We start from the raw sequence: 23052 nt of genomic DNA, 5'->3' as shown, positions 1-23052 counted from the left end.
TCCCTTTCACAACATCGTATTTACGCCTATTCAAGGTACCTTTATTTCCTTTATTAAAGCGATAGTTTGACGCAAAATTTGTAAGGTATGTTACAGGCCCTGCGTGGCCAGACTAAGACAAGAATGAAGCCAGCCAAGGGAGGGGGTCCTCCGCAGAAGCGACGACACCCTGGGTTGAGAGGGAGAGATACAGGCCTCGTGGGAAACTGTGGGTCCTAATCAATATAAGGGCATTTCTCCGAACTCCCTGCCGACCTTGGCGTCCAGACGTGACCAGGCAACACTACGTGTCCTCCTGAGTATCCTGGACGATAAGGACAACCCGCTGAACTGTTTCATTTCCCGTCCTTTACACAGTGGCTATGACCTCCGGCGAGTCAGACATGTTATGACTTCACAAAGCCGTGCAAAGAGACATGAACTTTCGTTCTTTCCTAGAGCGATTAAGTTGTATAAGTATAAGAACTGAACTCTGTTCATCACTTGAATTGTATTTTTAACTGGTTTTTAATTATGCTGCTTTTAATCGTTGTCTTCATGTTGAGAGCTTTTACTGTAATTGTCAACGAATTTCATGTCACATTTTCTGTGAATCTGTGTACATGCCAGTTGATTTAAATAAATGGAATTGAATTGAAGCACTTGAACTCGTAACGTTGGTTTATTTTTTTCAATACTTGTACATTGGAAGTCGCTGTTCTTGTCTTTATGTGCTGTGCTCCTTTCCCAGTGTATTCTGAATTAGAGAGACTGAGGACTAAGACATGGTTCACATTCATAATTCTCTGACAATGATCACTGACAAGTTCTAATTGACATTTTCTTCTATTGAAGCACTCGGTATGACACAGATTACCCTGTAACATATTAAGTTGTTATAATGTTATTCATAGGTCATAATGATAGTCTTTTCCCAACATTTTCTGACGTGACTATTCTTGACAGTTGGCGGCCTCTCCGCGATCAACAATGAGGCTACGAGCCAGACTCAGCCCCTCAAGCGTCTTTGCAACGTCAGGATGTTCGTCATCCTCACCATGGATACCCCGCATCATCTGTAGGGCCTGTTCAAAGTAGCTAGCGGCCTTTCTGTGATCGCCAAACATCAACCAGCCGGCACCCAAGATGTTGAGTGACCTGGCGATGTCAGGATGTACATTGACCTCGCCATGGATACTCCTGTTCATCTGTAGTGCCTGTTCATAATAGCTGACGGCCTTTCTGTGATCGCCGAGGCCCCTCCAGGCGATACCCAAGTTGTTAAGTAACGTGGCGATGTGAGGATGTTCAGTGTTCTCACCATGGATACTCCGGTACATCTGTAGTGACTGTTCATAATAGCTGACGGCCTTTCTGTGATCACCAAGGTCCCCCCAGGCGTTACCCAAGTTGTTAAGTGACGAGGCGATGTCAGGATGTTCAGTGTTCTCATCATGGATACTCCGCCTCATCTGTAGTGCCTGTTTATAATAGCTGACAGCCTTTTTGTGATCACCAAGGTGTCTCCAGGCGTTACCCAAGTCGTTAAGTAACGTGGCGATGTGAGGATGTTCAGTGGTCTCACCATGGATACTCCGGTACATCTGTAGTGCCTGTTCATGATAGCTTACGGCCTTTCTGTGATCACCGTGGTCACTCCAGGCGATACCCAAGTTGGTAAGTGACGCGGCGATGTGAGGATGTTCAGTTCCCTCACCATGAATACTCCGCCTCATCTGTAGTGCCTGTTCATGATAGCTGACGGCCTTTCTGTGACCACCAAGGCGCCTCCAGGCGGTACCCAAGTTGTTAAGTAACGTGGCGATATCAGGATGTTCAGTGTCCTCACCATGGATACTCCGGTACATCTTTAGTGACTGTTCATAATAGCTCACGGCCTTTCTGTGGTCACCAAGGTCACTCCCGGCGATACCTAAGTTGTTAAGTAACGCGGCGATATCAGGATGTTCAGTGTCCTCACCATGGATACTCCGGTACATCTTTAGTGACTGTTCATAATAGCTGACGGCCTTTCTGTGGTCACCAAGGTCACTCCAGGCGTTACCTAAGTTGTGAAGTGACTGGGCGATGTCAGGATGTTCGGTGTCCTTGCCATAGATATTCCACCTCATCTGTAGTGACTGTTCATAATAGCTGACTGCCTTTCTGTGATCACCGAGGTTCTTCCAGGCGGCACCCAAGTTGTTTAGTGGCGTAGCGATGGTAGGATGTTCGGTGTCCTCGCCATGGATTTTCCTCCACATCTGTAGTGACTGTTCATGATAGCTGACGGCCTTTCTGTGATCACCAAGGTCCCACCAGGCGTTACCCAAGTTGTTAAGTGACGTGGCGATATCAGGATGTTCAGTGTTCTCACCATGGACTTTCCGCATCATCTTCAGTGCCTGATTATTATAGCTGGCGGCCTTATTGTGATCTTTAAGGTAGCTCCAGGCGATACCCAAGTTGTGAAGTGACGCGGCGATGCCTTGATGTTCAGTGTTCTCACCGTAGATACTCCGCCTCATCTGTAGTGCCTGTTCATGATAGATGACGGCCTTTCTGTAATCACCAAGGGAAACCCAGGCGTTACCCAAGCTGCTGAGTAACGAGGCGATGTCAGGATGTTTAGTGTTCCCACAATGGATACTTTTCGTCATCTGTAGTGACTGTTCAAAATAACTGACAGCCTTTCTGTAATCACCAAGGCGCTCCAAGGCGATGCCCAAGTTGTGGAATGACCTGGCGATGCCAGGATGCTCAGTGTTCTCACCATGGATACTCCGCATCATCTGTAGTGCCTGTTCATAATAGCTGACGGCCTTTCTGTAATCACCAAGGCCCATAGAGCTCATACCCATGTTGTTAAGTGACGTGGCGATGTTAGGATGTTCAGTGTCCTCAGCATAGATACTCCGCCTCATCTGTAGTTCCTGTTCATAATAGCTGGCGGCCTTTTTGTAATTCCCAAGGTTCCACCAGGCACCACCCAATTTGCTAAGTGAGTAGGCAATAGCAGGATGAGCGTTTTTTCTACCGTATGTAGAATAGTCATCCCGTAGTGCCAGTTCCGCGCATGATTTTGCTTTTTCGTACTCACAAAGACTTGTGTATACGTCTGATTGTATCTTTGGTGAATTGTCAAACAGAACAGGGGGCCTTATCGGTGGTTTGGGAAGTTGTGGAAGAAAGGCCTTTAATGGTGTTGCTGTGTAATAGTACCTCATCAGTTGTTTTGTGTTAGAGAAGTAAAACACTCTATTCAACTTCTGCTCCATATCTGTGTGATCAGACATGGACGATAAGGCTGACATATTCTCCACCTGTCCACGGTTGTTCATGTATGTCCGCAGCCTCAGTTCTGCTGAGATGCTGACCAGCACCATCAAGTGATGCGCGTTCTCACTCTTGATGACTCCTTTCATGTTCATCTTCTGAATAGTCTCCCATATTGTGGTGGGTTGTATACCGTGGAGTAGCGCCCAACACGACACTGCAAGGATCGAAAATCGATAGATGTCTTTCTTCACATTTAGTAATCTTGATGTTGGATCTTCAAGTGTGAACGTTTTGATATTTGTTTCTTCGGTCATTATACTCAATGCCTGTTGCACTGATACTTTTTTACTACTTTGAAGTTTCTGAGTCCACAAGTCGGAATACACATCGACCAAGTCCTGCTCTCCTGTGATCAAACACACATTCCCCAAGATGCTGGCGAGATGGTAGCCTTTCTTGAAATACACAGTGAGGTCGTCTAGCATGATCCTAGTCATCTCCTTTGGTGTGTGGATAAGTTCAGCTGTTTCCCCCCTGCCCAGTGGAGTCTTGCTTGCTTTTGGCATGGAGCCATCAAAGGCAAACCCACGTGGCGTTACAGAGTCATAGTACCAGTTGTCATGTGGATCCTTCGATGAGAAATCATTCAGACTTGCTATCCCCAAGGCTGGGAGGATGGTTTCTCCAAGGTTGACAACCTTGAGGTGAAGGTAGTGAGTCAGTCGACGGAAGTATGCAACGTTTGCTTCATTTTCCTCCTCTACCAGGATGGCAAACTCCAGGTCTGAGTATGGAGTTACCAGTCCTGTGGCCTGTGAACCCAAACCTAACAGGGCATACTTACAGGGAGGGGGACCTATCACTGAGATACACTCATCTACTAGCTGCCCAATGAACTCTTTCCTTTCTTCAGCAATTTTCTCAAACAACTGTCTGACAGCGTCAGCCCTCTTGGCTTCCATTTCGTTCACTTTCCGCTGTCTGAAATATTTTTCCAGTTCCTCATGAAGCGGTACCAAACCTGGAAGGACTTCCGCCATCATCTCTACTAACGGGTCCTCCTCCTCATCATCTTCAAACTTATTATCAGCATCCATAAAGGGAACATCCTCGTCAAGTGTTTCCATTTCAAGTTTGATTTGTTGCCGTGTTTCTTTCAGCTGTTTCTTGTGTTTCTCTGTTTCATCTGGGTTGCTTTTCTGGTCTGTCTTGAAAACATGTTTGAGAAACAGCGCTTCTATTTCTTCAATTGCATTTTTAAGGATCGCATCGTGGACCTTTGACCTGGCCAGTGCTGCATGGTAGAGTGCTGCCGCCTTGACAAAGTCTCCCCCGTCTCCTGTTTGACAGCCTCGCCTGTTGTAGACTTCCCCCAACTTGTGCAGCGGTGAGACTTCTTTTCCGTACTGTAGGGGTGTGGGATCTGCAGAAAAGCATTTTTGTTCGATTTTTGTGCATATTTTTTATAATTCTTAGGAATCTCAATTGTATTAAATCCTTTGACATTTAGTATATTTGTATGAACTTCTGAAGATTAATAAGGTATTTGCTTGCAAACTTACAAATTAAATACGTTCTGGTTTTTCTTATGTACAAGATATAGTTTTGCAAATGGTATATTTTGATTATTACCCACCTCTGACATGTACAGGCCTGAGTGCTGCTGCAAAGTGCTTCTCTGCTGAGTCTAAGTCTCCCCTCCGTAAGGCCTTCTCGCCTTTCTGCAGGTGTTCGGCAGTAAGAGGGTCATGACCTTGGGGTGCGGTGGAATCCGTGACCCTGACCTCCTTAGTTTCCGTGGTTTCCGTCGTCCCCTTGACCTCTTGAGTTTTCTGCAAGATAACAAAATGTTGTAGTTGCCGTCATCAATTGCAACCACACAGTTGGCTATTATAAGCCAGTTACACATGCTTTTTAACATGTGTAATACATAATGCATTGAAAATCGATAAAAAAGTAAAGGAAATATGATCGAACAAATTTGAATATTCCAAACGTTTTGTGCATACAGTTTACATTAATACCCTCAAAACTGAAAATATTTGTCTTTCACATCACAACGAGGTGATGTGTTCCAGTATGATACTACCGGCTTCATGACATTTGGCTGCATTTCTTAATACGACGAAGAACGACAAAACACTGGATATCGTCATCTCAATTATGCTATGAATTATCTTTTTAAACTTGTAGTATATATAATTTAATGGCTGGCCATTTATATTTCTGTTTAAAAGAATGGTAAGTTTTCTTTGTTGACGCCTATACTAGGGGAGAGCCTAAAAGTTTAGAGACATGACATATATAATAATAACAGACGCCAACCTGTGATGAAGCATGGTGCAGCTTCCAACATAGTACACAGTAACTTATTCGGGCTTCATGTGAAGCATAGCCAAAATAGACCACCGATGACTGCCCTCCATCCAGCTCGGTTTTCCACGGAGAGACAATAATTAAAACTGTGCCTCCAGCCAAACTTGTTGATGACTAAGAGAAGCGAGCAATGCCCAAACATGTGCTGACCTGACCCTAGCCCAATGAGACCCAAGCATACAATGTTCAAACCCACCTTCTCCCCTCTCCACCAGTTGGTCAAGAACTCCAGAAGTTGTCCTGCCAGACTGGCCATGCTGCGATGTTTGGTTTGATCCGATTATGCAACGCCCTGTTAGTTAAGGTGGTGTTCTCCCGATTTCACGATACTGAAAGGTAAATGTGACTTTAAGTTAATATCAATTATGTGTCCAAACTTAGGTCGTTTTAGTCGGTCAGAGATGATGCAATCGTGCTGCGAATATACATGTATAACGTGTACTAAAACTGTAGGTCCAAATGGAGATTTTCTAGTTCTTTACTTTTCTCGTCAATGTGCTACAACGATTGATTTGTTGATTTTATTTGTATTTATTATTTGTCAGGGTTCATGGTATACCGGTACTTCTTTGTATTTTTGTGTGTGTCTGAAATGAATAGACAATAAAAATACATGTGGTCTGGGACGTTCATGCAAGTTCAAATTGCCCGTATGACGTATTGCTTGGTTCACCCAACTACCAGTACCTACATGTATATGACCGTATGAAGTTGTCTCTCCAGGTATATAAGCATGCTGAGTGACACGAATACTGGACGTCACCAGTGCATGGATGTCACCAATACCTGTAGCACGAATATTGATGAATCTTTATTGCATATTCATGCCCAGGTGGGATAATTGCACATATGACCAAAGGAGGTCTGGAGATGTACTAAGCCGCTACATTCTAATGCTAAGTGCTAAATGTCTATATCTATCAACAAAATAATATAGTAGTCATCTACGGTTGATCGCCGTTTTCCCTCTTTGTGAAACATCCGGAGACATAAGTACATATCTTGTTTAATATGCATTCATTGCTGCTTGACATCCAAAGTGATCATCTTCAAAATACATCACAATTTACTACTTCAAAGTGGTAATCACAAGTACGGCAATCCTGTATCATGAATACCTGAAGTTGGTAGTTCTACTTCTATCAGCCTGTTTCTGTGCTAATGCTGACATAACGTCGAGGAAGATGGACCATGCATTGCAAATTATCGACCAGCAAATAATATGTTCATCTAATGTCGTTCAAGCTAACGTTCCTGGGCATATTCTGATAGCTAGGGCTTTCAGAGTATCACTCACTTTCCCAGAATACACGGTACTTTCCACTCACGTCACGGTTGTTTTCGTTGTTAGCTTGTATTGTGTCTGTAGTATACGCCACACCCAGGCGATCATTTTAAGATATATGTTAAAATTTACTGCTTCAAAGTAGGCTAGTCGAAAAGACGACAGTGATCATTGAATGACCTCAAATGTTCTGATAGTACTTAGCTCTTCCTGCTATTTAAAAAAAATTACTAGAAAACCGCACATGGTAACATTTGTGGTTTGCTGCTGTCCTTGTGCGGGTTCATGCGCATTGACAATAGGATCATGCGTGCAGGTGTCACTTTGTCTTATCCTCCACACGAATGCTTAGCGGCAGTCTATTCATGTAAAGTACGTACAGGTACCTATTCGTAACATGAACCGTTTTTCGGTGGGAATAACCTTTGCCAGGCGCAATAATGTTTCATCCATAAGACAAATCACTCACAAGATTCCATATAAATTATAAAATTCTTCAGCGGTCTGTGCCAAGAACGTTTACTGAAGTTCTGTGAGCATATATCAAATGCACCACTAGAACGAATTTCAGGTCATTTTATTTTATAATACGAGGGCCTAATTCAGGTCATCTGCTGAAAAGTGACAAAAGGTGAATCTGTTTGGCTAAATGGCAGGAGAAGAAGAAACATCTGGGAAATTGTTCATTTTACTCCCTTACTTGGGACATGGAAACACGAAAACACAAAGGAATATATATATATACCCCATCAACATAAGACTCGAGTAGAATTAAGTATACCATTAGCCCGGAGTCCAATCTTGTTAGCTTTAGTGCGCTCCCCATGTTCCCCTACCCCGCGGTAGCGGATCTTGGTGAGGGTACTAATGCTAAGAAGGCTGGACTCCAGTCTAGTAAACCATCTTTATACACAATGCTGATATGACGTTGAGTAGAATCAACTGCACATTTGTAATTATTAACCAGCAAAAATACCCATTTTCATTCATGCTACCGTTCCTGGGCACATGCTGAAAGTCGCCAGAAAACAAATGCAGGAAAACCCAACACATGAACGTTTTACCAAATATAAGCATTGTCGTGAAGAATCAGGTGGATCCGAGTTTACGTTATATAGACTGGTTTATTGTTGACATTGAGTTCAACAGTTTCAGCATAGCTGGGACGGGACTGTTAAGGACGCGTTTGATCCCAAAAGGTATTTGGTAGCAACGGGTATGTCCGAGTTGCCTGTGGTGTTTCTGCTTCCGTGCTGGGGGTAGCCAGGAGGAGAAGCGCGAGGATTCTACCCTTCTGTTGTTTGCTGGCCGATCTGGATGTCTTTACTGCAACTTCTGTGGACCAGTCTTCTCGGGACTACGTGACGAGTCGTTTAGAACACTAGCTGGGAGAGGTATTTTGCTGTACATGGCCGGTTTCTTCCGTCAGCTCAAGTCGGGACTACGTGACGATGATGGTAGCTTGCTGTAGTCAATATGATTAGATTAGATTATGATTAGAACTGACTTACCTTTTATGTATACTCTGCTACTAAAACATCGCCCACACCCACGTACATGGATGTATCTTAGATGTTAACGGTACATGGTTGTCACCAGTTCAGATCCTGTTCCAAGAATTCCTGCGCGGTTCTTTTTATAAGAGACTGTTTCTGTGCAGTGTTTTCCACGTATGACTCACTTTGCCGAGAATACACGGTACTTTCCATTGACGTCACAGGGTATTGTTAGCTTTATTTTGCCACAACCAAATAGAATTTACTACTACTTTACTACTTCAAAGCAGTAGAAGACAGGACCACTTGCAAAGACTTGATACCTCAAATGTTGCGACAACTAGTAGTAATATTACTTAGCTATTCCTACTAAAACCGCAGATGGCAACATTTTGTGGTTAGCTGCTGTCCTTTCGGGTTCCTGCACATGGACAATAGGATCATAATGCGTCACTTTGTGTTACCCTCCACGCGAATGCTCAATGATGCAGTCTATGCATGTACATTAAATATCCAAATCCCCTCATAGTATAGACCGTTTGCTAGGGTATACACAGTTTTGCACTGAGGAAGAATCAAACATAATTCCATACAAAACGAGACCGGCCAATGTACGGTTAAGACTAGAAAATTATTACTGAACATTTCTATACTGTGTACATGGACCATAAAAGGTGAGACGTCAATGGTGCGAATCCATGTTCCCTGGGGAACACATGTCAGGACAATTTATTTATGGGCTGCAAAGTCCCACGGGAGCATTTTCATATGGGCTACAAGCAACCAATCCATCTGGCTGCCAGCGTGCAAAATACTCACGTTTGAGGGTGGGGGTGGGGTGGGGGGGCAAAGTCTACAAAAACTAGACTCGTTAGCAGGCTTAGGGGTGGACATTTTATTGCGTGGGGTTGGGGTGGATATTTTTACTTGCTGTTTTCCGATTGTATACCGCCTTGCTCGTTTTGATCGTACCAGGTCAATGTCTTTCGCACGGGTAACTGGCTACAAGAAACCCGTACAACTGACATAGAGAAAGCAGCTCACATATTAACCCGCAATGGTCTGGGCTAGTTTGAAACTTTAAAATAGTTAGATCGGAGATCCCCTGCCCGACCTGTGAGGGGGATTCCCCATGACGTCATTGTAAACACCTGCGGAACTACCTGTTAAATATTGGCTAGGAATAACCGGGAATTTTCAAAGCTGTATTATTGACAGTGTGACGGAAAACAATCCATGGGAAAAAATCCAAACTGTGATATTACATATCAATGGAAAGGTGTTTGTTGTGTGTATCCATATTTATGTGACCGACTATCTTTTAAAGTATATTCTCTTCTGACAACCATGTATGACTTCACTCCCCAGGCCAGGGTTCGTTGATCTTCTCTTGTGCAGTTTTTATGTGATAGCTTAGGTGATCCGAGATTCCTTCCAGCCGGACAGTAAGCGTTTTTAGACCAGGTGGTACAGCTATAAGACATTAGTGGAAGATACGTTTCTTAGTCAAATGCACTAAATATAATACTCGTTGTCATCTTGGCAAACTGTGGGTTGGAATGACAAAAGGCTCAATGTCGTAACGTTATCTAGATTCATTCCTGTGGATGTGGGTGTTTCTGTCTTGTTTGTTTTCTTCGTTCCTTTCCTCTGTAATCTGGCTGAACTAAAGGGGCTGACGAGTTAGAACCATGGGCGGTTTTGTATTTTATTGCCTAACGCAGAATGGGCAAGTTTATACTGAAATTTTATTTCATATACAGTTCATATATGGTCTGGTTATCACACAGTTTCATTTGGCATGTTAAACCTTCTCTCGACTGTATTATACTGAGTTGCCACCCTTTCGTTGATCATTAAGGAGTCCACGAGTCAGACTCAGCTGCTGAAGTGTCTTTGCAACGTCAGGATGTTCCTCGCCATAGATACTCCGCCTCATCTGTAGTGCCTGTTCAATATAGCTGACGGCCTTTCTGTAATCACCAAGGTTCCCCCAGGCGGCACCCAAGTTATGAAATGACGCGGCGATGTCAGGATGTTCAGTGCCCTTACCATAGATACTCCGCCTCATGTTTAGTGCCTGTTTAAGATAGCTGACGGCCTTTCTGTAATCACCAAGGCCACTCCAGGCGGCACCCAAGTTATGAAGTGACGCGGCGATGTCAGCATGTGGAGTGTTCTCACCATAGATACTCCGCTGCATCTGTAGTGCCTGTTCATAATAGCTGACGGCTTTTCTGTGATCACCAAGGTGACCCCAGGCGGTACCCAAGTTGTGAAGTGACCTGGCGATGTCAGGATGTTCAGTGCCGTCACCATAAATACTCCGCTGCATTGGTAGTGACTGTTCAAAATAGCTGACAGCCTTTCTGTGATCACCAAGGCCACTCCAGGCGGCACCCAAGTTGTGCAGTGACTCGGCGATGTCAGGATGTTCAGTGTCCTCACCATAGATACCCCGCCTCATCTGTAGTGTCTGTTCATAATAGCTGACGGCCTTTCTGTAATCACCAAGGTCCCTCCAGGCGGTACCCAAGTTATGAAATGACGCGGCGATGTCAGGATGTGGAGTGTTCTCACCATGGATACTCCGCAACATCTGTAGCACCTGTTCATGATAGCTGACGGCCTTTCTATGGTCACCAAGGTTCCTCCAGGCGGCACCCAAGTTGTTAAGTGACTTAGCGATGTCAGGATGTTCAGTGTCCTCACCATGGATACTTCGCTCCATCTGTAGTGACTGTTCATGATAGCTGACGGCCTTTCTGTGATCACCAAGGTGACTCAAGGCGATACCCAAGCTGGTAAGTGACGCGGCGATGTCAGGATGTGCTGTTCCCTCACCATGTTTAGCAACCTCATCCTGTAGTGCCCGTTCCGCGCATAACTTTACCTTTTCGTACTCACACAGACTGTTATACACGGCTGCTTGTAACTCTGGTGAGTTGTCGAACAGAACAGGAGGTTCTATCGTCGATGCGTACATTTCGATAAGTTGTGGAATAAAGTCCTTCAATGGCGTTGCTGTGTAATGGTACCTCATCAGTTGTTTTGTATTGGAGAAGTAAAACACTTTCTTCAACTTCTCCCCCATATCTGTGTTATCAGACATGGACGATAAGGCTGACATGTTCTCCACCTGTCCACGGTTGTTCATGTATGTCCGCAGCCTCAGTTCTGCTGAGATGCTGACCAGCACCATCAAGTGAAGCGCGTTCTCACTGTTGATGACTCCGTTCTTGTGCATCTTCTGAATAGTTTCCCATATTGTGGTGGGTTGTATACCATAGAACAGTGCCCAACACGACACTGCAAGGGTCGAAAATCGATAGATGTCTTTCTTCACATCTATCAGTCTCGATGTTGGATCTTCGAGTGTAAATGCTTGGTTATTTGTATTTTCGCTCATAATACTACATGCCTGTAACACAGATACCACCTTACCACTACTCTGTAGTAGCCGAGTCCACAATGCGGAATACGCATCGACCAGGTCCTGGTCTCCTGTGATCAAACACACGTTCCCCAATATTGTGTCGAGATGGTAGCCTTTGTTTGAATGGAAAGTCGGGTCGTCTTGCATGAGTTTGTCCATGTCACGCTGCAAGTCTTCTATTAAAACATTTGTCATCTCACTCGGTGTGTGGATAAGTTCAGCTGTTTCACCCCTGCCCAGTGGAGTCTTGCATGCATGCGGCATGGATCCGTCGAACGCGAACCCGCGCGGCGTTACAGAGTCGTAGAACCAGCTGTTCGGTGGGTCTTTAGAAAAATCATTGAGGGACTTGATCGCCATGGCCGGGAGAATGGTTTCTACTAGGTTGATGACTTTGAGATGCAGATAGTGAGTCAGGTTGCGGAAATACTTGACGTTACTCTCTGTTTCCTCCTCTATCAGGATGGCGAACTCTAGATCAGAGTACGGGGTTACTAACCCTGTGGCCAGTGAACCCAGGCCTATCATGGCGTACTTACAGGGAGGGGGACCCATTACCTCCATACATTCATCTACAAGGCCAGATATGAACGTTTTTCTCTGTTTAACAATAGTTGTTTGGAACAATGTAAAGATCGCTTCCGCTCTCTGCTTCTCTGTGTCTCTTATCTCTGGATCATCGTCATCAAGACTATAAGGATCGATCTCCTGCTCGATTTGTTTCAGCTTGTCTTCTACCTGCTCTCGGTCTTTCTTCAGTATTGATTTGTGTTTTTCTGTTTTACTGGTGTTCACTACTTGTTTGATCCCCAGCACGTGCTCAACAAATAACCGACTAAGTTGTAGGATTGTTTGTTTGATGCCTTCTCTGTCTTCTGTCCTTGCTCTGACCAGTGCGGCATTACGGAGTGCTGCAGCCTTGGTGAAGTCACTTCCGTCTTTCGACGTCTTTCCTCTTTCCAGGTAGACGTCGCTTAACCTGCACAGGGGCTCCGCCTCTTCCATGTATTGATCTATATTTGGATCTGAACAAAAGAATGGTTTAATGAATCGGCAACTATGGGTAACTCTTAGATATTTACCAATGAAAGCATATTTCCTACAAATGTCACATTGGATTACCTTTGAAATGGACGACCTTGAGTGCAGCTGCAAAGTTGTGTTCTGCCGTGTCCAGGTCTCCTGTCTGCAGGGCCCTGCAGCCCTCCTGCAGCTGTTCTGTGTACTCACTGTATTAGAGAGATGATTATATGATTCATGTTTGATCTATGATTAAAAATAGATAACGTCGTATGCCAGCATTTTTAGGACTTTTTTTTTACATTTTCATCCTAGAGAGTCGGTCTATAAAGTCACTAACGTAGGTGCAAGTTGATGAAACATTAAGGCTATTATCGGGTTATCCAAGAGCCCCCAAACTGAAGGAAGAACATTTTTGTTCACAGCATCATATAGACGATGCATTTCTCCTACCTTTTGTTCAAAGTGCTGCAAATAAAATAATGTTGGCCTGTGACTATGTTAAAAGTCCCCACCAACTGTTGCAGAATTAAAAATACTAAATTTGCCCAATTTACTTGGCTTACGACATTGTCCTTATGGGTCAAGTTAATTTGAAAAAAAAAAGGACATGGAGACGTCACTCACTTTGAATCAACTGCTGTGTTGAGGTCATGGCTTTTAGGAAGATTCCTGACCTGGAGAGGTCCAGTTGATAGCAACTTGTTTGTCTTTTCGCTCCTCGGGATCTTCTAAAAAGAATCAAGTAAAGCAGAGTACTGTCTGGGTAAATGTCTCTAGATGACATGATAACTGTTGTCTGCACTTACATCTAATAACAGATTCCGAATGAACCCCATTAACAGCAGCACCCAACCCATTCATTATTAACCATCGCGTGCAGCCGCACAATTTACACATCGTTGGTACACAGGTCACAACAAAGGAAAAGAGGACTGAAGTCATTAATAATATAGTATATAGCTGTTATATTGGTCTCCTCTTACGTCGACGTCCCAGCACAGCCGTCACCAAGAGATACAGTTGAAGTTGACCTTTAAAAATATAACCTTTTGATCAAGTAGTGCAGGGTGAGTCGTGAGGTATGTAGGGATTGATACAAAAACACAACGTGTTTGTAGGAAGACATTTAAACACTTACCCGTCTCTTTCTTTCTGCCATGGCTCTCCTGACTTTTGCTGCGTGCAGTAAGCGATGTGTGAGGACGGTTTTCCCATGTGGATCGTCACATCGCTTCAGGGCTGTGCTGTACAGGGCTGTAGCCTTGGTCAAGTGTCTGGGCTCCTTTAAGTCTCTTCCTCTCTTAAGGTTCACGTCTCCGAGACTTTTTATGGACTCTACTTCCAACAGATTGTTCTCCTGCACTATTCCTTCTACAAGAACCTTCGTGTAGCCCTCTAAGATGGAGGTCATATGGCCACCGTTTGCCAATGTCTTATCCAAGTTTTGAAAGATTTCTGCCGTCCTCACAACAGAGTCATTGCTTGTGTTCCTGTTTGAGGCAGTTATGTGCGTTTTCTGCATGAGTTTCTCGGCGAGTTTGACCCTATGTTGGAGAGACTCGCCTTCCCCCGGGTCCTCACACCAGAGCAACGCGGCCCTGTACAGGTTCAGGCCCCGCTCCAAGTTCCGCGGAGCTTCGGTCTTGTGGAGTCTTCCTTTCTCCACGTTCAAGTCTCCCAGGCTCTTCAGTACCTCCACTTCCTGCATCCTGTCCATATCAGACATGGCGGCCAGAAGGGCGCGGCCGTACCCCGTCTCGGCCAGGTCATACCTGTTAGCCGCCACAAACCTCCGGCATTGCACGTCTGCAGGGAGAAGGGTCCCCGCAACACGCAGTATGTTGGACATGGTGATCGGGCTGGTAATGGTACAGAGAACACAAGTCACTAACGAGGTCTGGAAACGACTTTCGGTCGCCACGTAATGCGAAGTGTTGGCGGGGGAATTCCAGGTGCGGTGACGTAATGTCTCTAGTTCGACTTGCGATTTTCACAGGTACTGCAGAACTCTGCCTACCTCCGCTACAGCGGAAATCCCCGACCCGACCTGTGAAGGGGATTCCCCCATGACGTCATTGTAAACACCTGCGGAAGTACCTGGCCTGTTAAACATTGGCTAGAAATACCCGGGAATTTTCAAAGCTGTATTGCCGAGGTAAGCCATTAATGCAAACCCTGAAAAAAGCCAAACTTGGATGTTACATATCAATGGAAAGTGTTTGTTGTGTGTATCGATATTTGTGTGACCGACGATCTTTTAAAATATACTCTCAGCTGGCAAGACTTCAGGTTTCGTTCAATTCAATTCAATTCCATTCAATTCTTTATTTCAATACCAACATTGCAGACATACAATATAACACTATAATGTTGCCTGAATAGCATTGGTATTTACATCATTACATTAAAATAAACACATAACATTATACATACATATATATTCATGAATATATACATACTACTGACATGATCTGTACATCCTAGGTATGACAAGTTATGATTATACAGTCTGATTGTAGACTGGTCTGATAGGCTGATGCAGGAAAGAGTTCTTAAGTCTTTTTGTTCTGGCTGGGGGCATGGATATGGTGTTTATGTTTCTAATCGAGTGTCCAGTTAACCGTCTCTTGTGAGATATAGCTTGGGTGATACATACCTCCTTTTATACTCACGACGTCGCTGCTGAAGACGTTAACGGTTTGTTGTTATGATCTTCTACTTATTACTAGGCTTCTACTTTGGAACCCTGATACAAAGAGTTGGACGTCCAAACATAACACTTAAGAAACTTATAGAAACTGAAACAGGCTTCAGTTCAGTTCAGTTCATCCTTCAATCAGGTGACACGATGTACTGCCTCCACAAGTTCCTGTCGCGCATGACAGAGGACAGTTCAGCACCGCCCAGCCCTATGTACCCCTCTATCACCTTCTTCAGAGTTAAAGAAGGGCCAGGAACTTATTTCTGCGATGAATGACAAACAGTTCTGGAGATCAAACTTTGTATGCTCCACCTCTTCGGAGGTTGATAGATGATGTTATGATCTTAAGACCGGAAATCCCCGGCCCGACCTGTGAGGGGGATTACCCCATGTCGTCATTGTAAACACCTGCGGAAGTAGCTGTTAAACATTGGCTAGAAATACCCGGGAATTTTCAAAATGTATTATTCACAATATTAAGGAAAGACAATGATTTCGAACTTCTAAAATGCCGAATTTCGGTATTATGTCTCACTATCAAACAAGTTTTGATGCTGTTGTTGAACATCGTTTTGCGTATATTGTCGCTATATATACAATGTATATGACCACGCTATATTCTATTCTCAGCTTGCAATCATATATACCATCACTAACCGAGTTCACTGACCTTCATTTTTACAGATATGATATGCGCCCTACTCTTGAGTAATCTGGCCGGATCGTAGGTACATTTCTGTTCTTAACTACATGTAGATATGGTAAATAATTGACAAATTCAGTCTCACACTTATAAAAGTCGTAAGCTGTGGTGAATTATTTATTCATTACAGTCAGTCATTTTTGGGTCAGTCAGTCCTCACTACTTGTGAGAAATTGGGCTGGTCTCAATCATGATGTTTCTGACTCAGGAAGAAGAGTTGCTGTTACAGTTCTACCCGGTAACCAGTGACCCAGGTGAATGGTAATACCATTCAGGTGATACCATTCAGGTGATACCATTCAGGTGGTAATACCATTCAGGTGATAATACCATTCAGGTGGCAATGCCATTCAGGTGGTTAACCAACCTTGAAGTGGCCTAATGGCCGTGTTACGTGGCGACCACTAAGGAATAAAAAAAAAGTCGGACCCATGGAACACGATGGCAAATGTCATCTTGGCAAACGGTGGGACGAAATAACCGAACTATCCTACCTATCAACTTCATCTATTCGTTGCTTTAAAAGTAGGTGTCTTGTTTATTTCCTGTGTCTTTTTCCTGTGTAATCTGACTGAATTAGAATAGGATGCTAAAAATCTGATGTTAACCACCTTGATTGGAAGGAATAATTAGTAAGTAATAAACATGTCTTGGGCAGCGTTGTATTTTATTGCCGCACTATGAAGTGGTAAAGTTCATAATGAAATTTTATTTCATACATAGTTGATAGTAAGTTTAATAGCCCGGTTAAAGTCACCTTACAGTTCCATTTGGCATATTGATTAAACCCTCTCTCGTAAGTATTGTAATGACTATTCTCGTTACTCGTAGTTGGCGCCCTTTTAGTGCTCACCAAGAAGTCTACGAGAAACAATCAGCCCTATCAGTGTCTTTACAACGTCAGGATGTTTGTCATCCTCACCATGGATACTCCGCCACATCTGCAGTGCCTCTTCTAAATACCTGACGGCCTTTCTATGATCACCAAACGTCAACCAGGCGACACCCAATTGTTGAAGTGACGTGGCGATGTCAGTATGTTCAGTGTTCTCACCATAGAGACTCCGCCTCATCTGTAGTGACTGTTCATGATAGCTGACGGCCTTTCTGTGATCACCAAGGTCCCTCCAGGCGTTACCCAAGTTGAGAAGTGACCCGGCGATTTCAGGATGTTCAGTGTCCTCACCATAGATACTCCGCCACTTCTGTAGTGCCTGTTCATAATAGCTGAGGGCCTTTCTATAATCACCAAGGTCACTCCAGGCGTTACCCAAGTTGCTAAGCGACGCGGCGATGTTTAGATGTGGAGGTACATGGATACTCCGACTCATCTTTAAAGCTTGTTCCAAATAGCTGACGGCCTTTCTGTGATCACCAAGGTGATTCAAGGCGTCACCCAAGTTGTTAAGTGACGCAGCGATGCCAGGATGTTCAGTGTCCTCACCATGGATACTCCGCATCATTTGTAGTGCCTGTTCATAATAGCCGACGGCCTTTCTGTGATCACCAAGGTTACTCCAGGCGTCACCCAAGTTGTGAAGTGACGAGGCGATGTGAGGATGTGCTTTGTCCTTACCATGTATACTTCGCAGCATTTGCAGTGCTTGTTCATAATAGCTGACGGCCTTTCCGTATTCAACAAGGTGATTCCAGGCGCTGCCTAAGTTCCTGAGTGACAAGGCGATGTCAGGATGTGCAGTTCCCTTACCATAGATAATCTGCATCATCTGTAGTGTCTGTTCAAAATAACTAATGGCCTTTCTGTAATCACCAAGGTGACTCCAGGCGGTACCCAAGTTGTTAAGTGCGCCGGCAATGTCAGGATGCGGAGTGTTCTCCCCATACATACTCTGCATCATCTGTAGTGACTGTTCATTATATTTGACGGCCTTTCCGTAATCACCAAGGTCCCTCCAGGCGGTACCCAAGTTGTTGAGCGACTTGGCGATGTCAGGATGTTCCTTGTCCTCACCATGGACAATCCTGAACATCTGTAGTGCCTGTTCAAAATGACTGACGGCCTTTCCATGATCGCCAAGCTGGCTCCAGGTGGCACCCAAGTTGTGAAGTGACACGGCGATGGCAGGATGTTCAGTATCCTCACCAAATATACTCCGCATCATCTGCAGTGACTGTTCATAATAACTGACGGCCTTTTTGTAATTGCCAAGATTCCGCCAGGCGCTACCCAACTCGCTAAGTGAGCCAGCGATATTAAAATGGGCGTTTCCTCTACCGTATGTAGAAAAAACATCCTGTAGTGCCAGTTCCGCGCATGATTTTGCTTTTTCATACTCACACAGACTCGTGTATACGTCTGCTTGTATGTTTGGTGAGTTGTCAAACAGAACAGGGGGTCTTACCGATGGTTGGGGGAATTGGATAAGCTGTGAAATAAAGACCTTCAATGGTATTGCCGTGCTATGGTACCGCATCAGTTGCATTGTATTGGAGAAGTAAAACACTTTATTCAACTTCTCCTCCATATCTGTGTTATCAGACATGGACGATAAGGCTGACATGTTCTCCACCTGTCCACGGTTGTTCATGTATGTCCGCAACCTCAGTTCTGCTGAGATGCTGACCAGCACCATCAAGTGATGCGCGTTCTCACTGTTGATGACTCCGTTTCTGTTCATGTTCTGAATAGTCTCCCAGATTGTCGTGGGTTGTATACCGCGGAGTAGCGCCCAACACGACACTGCAAGGGTCGAAAATCGATAGATTTCTTTCTTCACATCTATCAGTCTAGATGTTGGAGCTTTGGGTGAAAACGTTTGGATATTTGTATCTTCTCCCATTATGCTCAATGCCTGTGACTTAGATAATGCCCCTTTACAAGGTTCGGGTTTCTGAGTCCATAAAGTGCAATACGCATCGACCAAGTCCTGCTCTCCTGTGATCAAACATACATTCCCCAAGATGCTGGCGAGATGGTAGCCCTCCTTAAAATACACATTCAGGTCGTCCAGCATGATTTTGGTCATCGCACTTGGCGTGTGAATAAGTTCAGCTGTTTCGCCCCTGCCTAGTGGAGTCTTGCATGCTTTTGGCATGGAGCCGTCAAATGCAAACCCACGTGGTGTAACAGAGTCATAGAACCAGTTGTCAAGTGGGTCATCTGAGTAGAAGTCATTCAGACTTTTTATCCCCAAGGCTGGGAGGATGGTTTCTCCCAGGTTGACCACTTTCAGGTGCAGGTAGTGAGTCAGTCGGCGGAAATACGCGGTATTTGCTCCATTTTCCTCCTCTACCAAGATGGCAAACTCCAGGTCTGAGTATGGAGTTACCAGTCCTGTGGCCTGTGAACCCAAACCTAACAGGGCATACTTACAGGGAGGGGGACCCATCACTGAGATACACTCATCTACTAGCTGCCCTATGAACTCTTTTCTTTCTTTTGCAATTTTCTCGAACAACTGCCTGACAACATTGGCCCGCTTAGCTTCTGTCCCCCAAACTAACAGACTTTTCTCATCATATACGTAGGGATTCACCTTGTCGATGGTTTCCATTTCTTGTGAGATTTGGCCCCGTATTTTACTGAGCTGGTTTTTATGTTTACGAGTGTTACCCACGTACTGACTTTCAGGAATACCATCCAAAGATAGGCTGTACGTGAGAAACTGTCTTTCTGCCTCCATAACTGCGTTGGCAAGCTCGCGTTTTGAGGCACTGTCCCCTGACCTGGCTACTGCTGCATGGTAAAGACCTACTGCCTTGACAAAGTCTCCCCCGTCTCCTGTTTGACAGCCTCGCCTGCAGTAGACATCCCCCAACTTGCGCAGCGGTGAGACTTCTCTTTCGTACTGTAGAACTGTGGGATCTGTAGAAAACAAACTTTGTACATTTAGAGTCTATAGAACATTAGGTCATCCTCCTGATAGCAACTTAAAATTTATAATGGTTGCACTGAGGTGACTGTAACGAGTACACGCCAGAATGTACGACAAATGTTTAAAGTAAAATGTTGAACTTTACTACCAACACATATGATACAAATGTCAAAGCTGTTTGGCATTTAAGTAAGAATTTCCTACATTTGACATGTACAAGCTTGAGTGCCTCTGCAAAGCGCTGCTCTGCTGAGTCCAGGACTCCTCTCTGTACATCCTGATCACCTTTCTGGAGGTGTTCTTCGTACTGCCTGGAGAAGGTTGCATAAGGAACAATATTAATTCTTGAAAGATTGTAGGGCTTCCAAAAGCCATTAAGCTATAGGAGAATCCCTTGTCTGTATTTTGTTTACAGCGATGGTTGCTTTCTGCTATATTGTTTTCAGTTCAACTGTTGCTGACATCACTTGTGCAAGTAACTGATATTAATTCTGGTTAATGATGATTACTTATTCCCATTACGTCATGATTCAAACATCTTGACTTCAGGAAACGACAAGGCTAAGTATTCTCTGAAAGTGAGAGACAGACAGGATAAATTCAACAAATCACGTACCTTAAATCATCTGCTGTAAGGAGGCTATGATCTTGAGGGATATTTAAAGGAGAATCCTTTACGATTTTAGAACCAGATGATTGTTCTTTGTCTGTCTTTTTGCCCTTAGCTACTGACGCCTTCTGGAAAAACGTCAACAGATTGTTAGACTTAAAATACAACTTTACTACCTAACGATTATCAGTAATAAGAGGTTTCTACATTCGTGATCAAAGCAGATTTCAAAGAATTGATAGCCTTCATACATGAATAAACAACAACACCCCTTCCATTGATAAGCAGCGCCCGCAACAATGCCAAGGTCCACTGATCATGCAATGCCTGGTCTTGCCTGGCTGGGCGGTAAAAACGCTGGGCGGTCATGGGACCTGCCATTGGTTGCTACCAACACGGTCTCTGTTGGTACACAGGTTGACAGTATGGAAGGAACAAGAATAGCCTAAAGACTAAAGACTAACATACACGATATAGAAAAAAACAGGCTGACGTCACCGGCACCTCTGGTTGTTATTACTTAGGTGTAAAAGCGTAGATAAGCTGGTGTATGATTCACCGTTATAGGGATGTTGTCATTGACAACAAAGCATGAAATTTTATTCTATGAACAAAGTAAACACCTACATGTACCTGCTGTCTCCTTCTATCCAAAATGTCCCTCCTGACTTTTGCTGCGTGCAGTAAGCGATGTGTGAGCACGGTTTTCCCATGTGAATCGTCACATCGTTCCAGGGCTGTGCTGTACAGGGCTGTAGCCTTGGTCAAGTGTTGTGGATTCTTTAAGTCCTTTCCTCTCTTAAGGTTCACGTCTCCGAGACTTTTTATAGCCTCTTCTTCCAACAGATTGTTCCTCTCCGCTATTCCTTCTACAAGAACCTTCGTGTAGCCCTCTAAGATGGAGGTCATATGGCCACCGTTAGCCAGTTTCTTGTCCAAGTTTTGAAAGACTTCTGAAGTCCGTGCAACAGAATCAATGCTTGTGTTCCTGATTGAGCCAGCTATGGGCGTTTTCTGCCTGAGTTTCTCGGCGAGTTTGACCCTATGTTGGAGGGACTCGCCTTCCCCCGGGTCCTCACACCGGAGCAGCGCGGCCCTGTACAGGTTCAGGCCCCGCTCCAAGTTCCGCGGAGCTTCGGTCCTGTGGAGTGTTCCTTTTTCCACGTTCAAGTCTCCCAGGCTCTTCAGTACTTCCACTTCCTGCATCCTGTCCATATCAGACATGGCGGCCAGAAGGGCGCGGCCGTACCCCGTCTCGGCCAGGTCATACCTGTTAGCCGCCACAAACCTCCGGCATTGCACGTCTGCAGGGAGAAGGGTCCCCGCAACACGCAGTATGTTGGACATGGTGATCGAGCTGGTAATGGTACAGAGAACATAAGTTACTAACGAGGTCTAAAAATGACTTTCAGACGCCAGGAAATGCAGAAGTGTCGTAAAGGGAATACCAAGTGCGATGACGTAATCTTAAGACTTTAGTCAGGTCTGTCTCTAGCTAGTTCGACTTGCGACTTTAACAGGTACCAAAGATATCTGCTTACCTCCGCTACACCGGTGCAAAATAGTCGGAAAGAAGCACAAAAACGCTGACGGGGTACATTTGCGCCTTAGTCTTTTGCCCAGTGTTCCCACTGATGTTCACAAAACAATCTTTATAGTGATATAGTCGGTCGTGTTTTCCTCTGTGTTGTCCTTAACAACAGAACTTCTGGTAAGTTCCAACGTGGAAACCCCCAGTGACTCATGGCCTCCTGACGTCATTGTGAATACCTGCAGCATCAGGTGTCAGCAGTAAACAAAGGTTTTATTTGTGAAGCAGCGGCTAAAAATACGCGGGACTTTCCAGCAGTTTCCAATGCTGAATGTGTTTTGTTGACGATTTTAAAACAAAATCAAGATGCCTCCGATGCCTGGTAAGGAAATACGCTTGATGGCACCGGCATCAACTTTGAGTTGGAATGAACTATTCACCATTGCATCATTATAACACATACAACAGTATTTAAGCTGAATTTTAGATGATGTTGTTCTTTGTCACAAAAGCTACTTTTAGTACTATGTACGTATAGGATGATGTGTTTTGACTCCACATACACCATTCGAATTCTCTTCGTTTCTCTGTGATAGTGAAAATATAATATCATACTTAAGCTTGTTTAAGGATTAGAGGTTTGTCTATGGGTATGGGTATGGAGCAAAGTCTCGCTCGCGTTGGTTAAACCCCACGGTTACAGCAATGGAAGACGAGCAGTTCTGATAACTGTGTTTTGTTTGCTACAGCTCTTAACGAGGAAAATAATAGATTTTTATATTGATTTGCCGCTAAGT

General features: G+C 44.4%; 1 protein-coding gene across 1 annotated transcript; it reads right to left on the bottom strand.

The window, feature by feature from the left end:
• Positions 1-861: 861 nt before the first annotated feature.
• LOC109467232 lies at positions 862-22303 on the bottom strand. Its single transcript, XM_019765175.1, has 13 exons — positions 22266-22303; positions 21358-22081; positions 20731-20852; positions 20319-20425; positions 17332-20104; positions 14013-14721; positions 13499-13602; positions 12974-13080; positions 11521-12864; positions 4895-4999; positions 4339-4681; positions 2738-4239; positions 862-2341 (listed from the first exon to the last, which is right to left on the bottom strand). The coding sequence occupies exons 2-13, from the start codon at positions 22069-22071 to the stop codon at positions 933-935; spliced, it is 9339 nt and encodes a 3112-aa protein (XP_019620734.1). The 5' UTR covers positions 22072-22081; positions 22266-22303; the 3' UTR covers positions 862-932.
• Positions 22304-23052: the final 749 nt, after the last annotated feature.

This window comes from Branchiostoma belcheri, unplaced genomic scaffold, assembly GCF_001625305.1.
Source record: "Branchiostoma belcheri isolate BF01 breed outbred unplaced genomic scaffold, Haploidv18h27 scaffold179, whole genome shotgun sequence".
Taxonomy (NCBI): Eukaryota; Metazoa; Chordata; class Leptocardii; order Amphioxiformes; family Branchiostomatidae; genus Branchiostoma; species Branchiostoma belcheri.
Note: the sequence above shows the minus strand (reverse complement) of the source record. Positions and strands in the feature narration are given on the sequence as shown.

Excerpts from the sequence above, each read along its gene's own strand:
- LOC109467232 (XM_019765175.1), bottom strand. The coding sequence starts at position 22,071 with ATGTCCAACATACTGCGTGTTGCGGGGACCCTTCTCCCTGCAGACGTG. Across the intron at positions 13,603-14,012 it reads TGGCAGAAAGAAAGAGACGG|AAGATCCCGAGGAGCGAAAA; the intron begins GTAAGTGTTTAA and ends GATTCTTTTTAG. Across the intron at positions 12,865-12,973 it reads CAAGGTCGTCCATTTCAAAG|ATCAATACATGGAAGAGGCG; the intron begins GTAATCCAATGT and ends ATCCAAATATAG.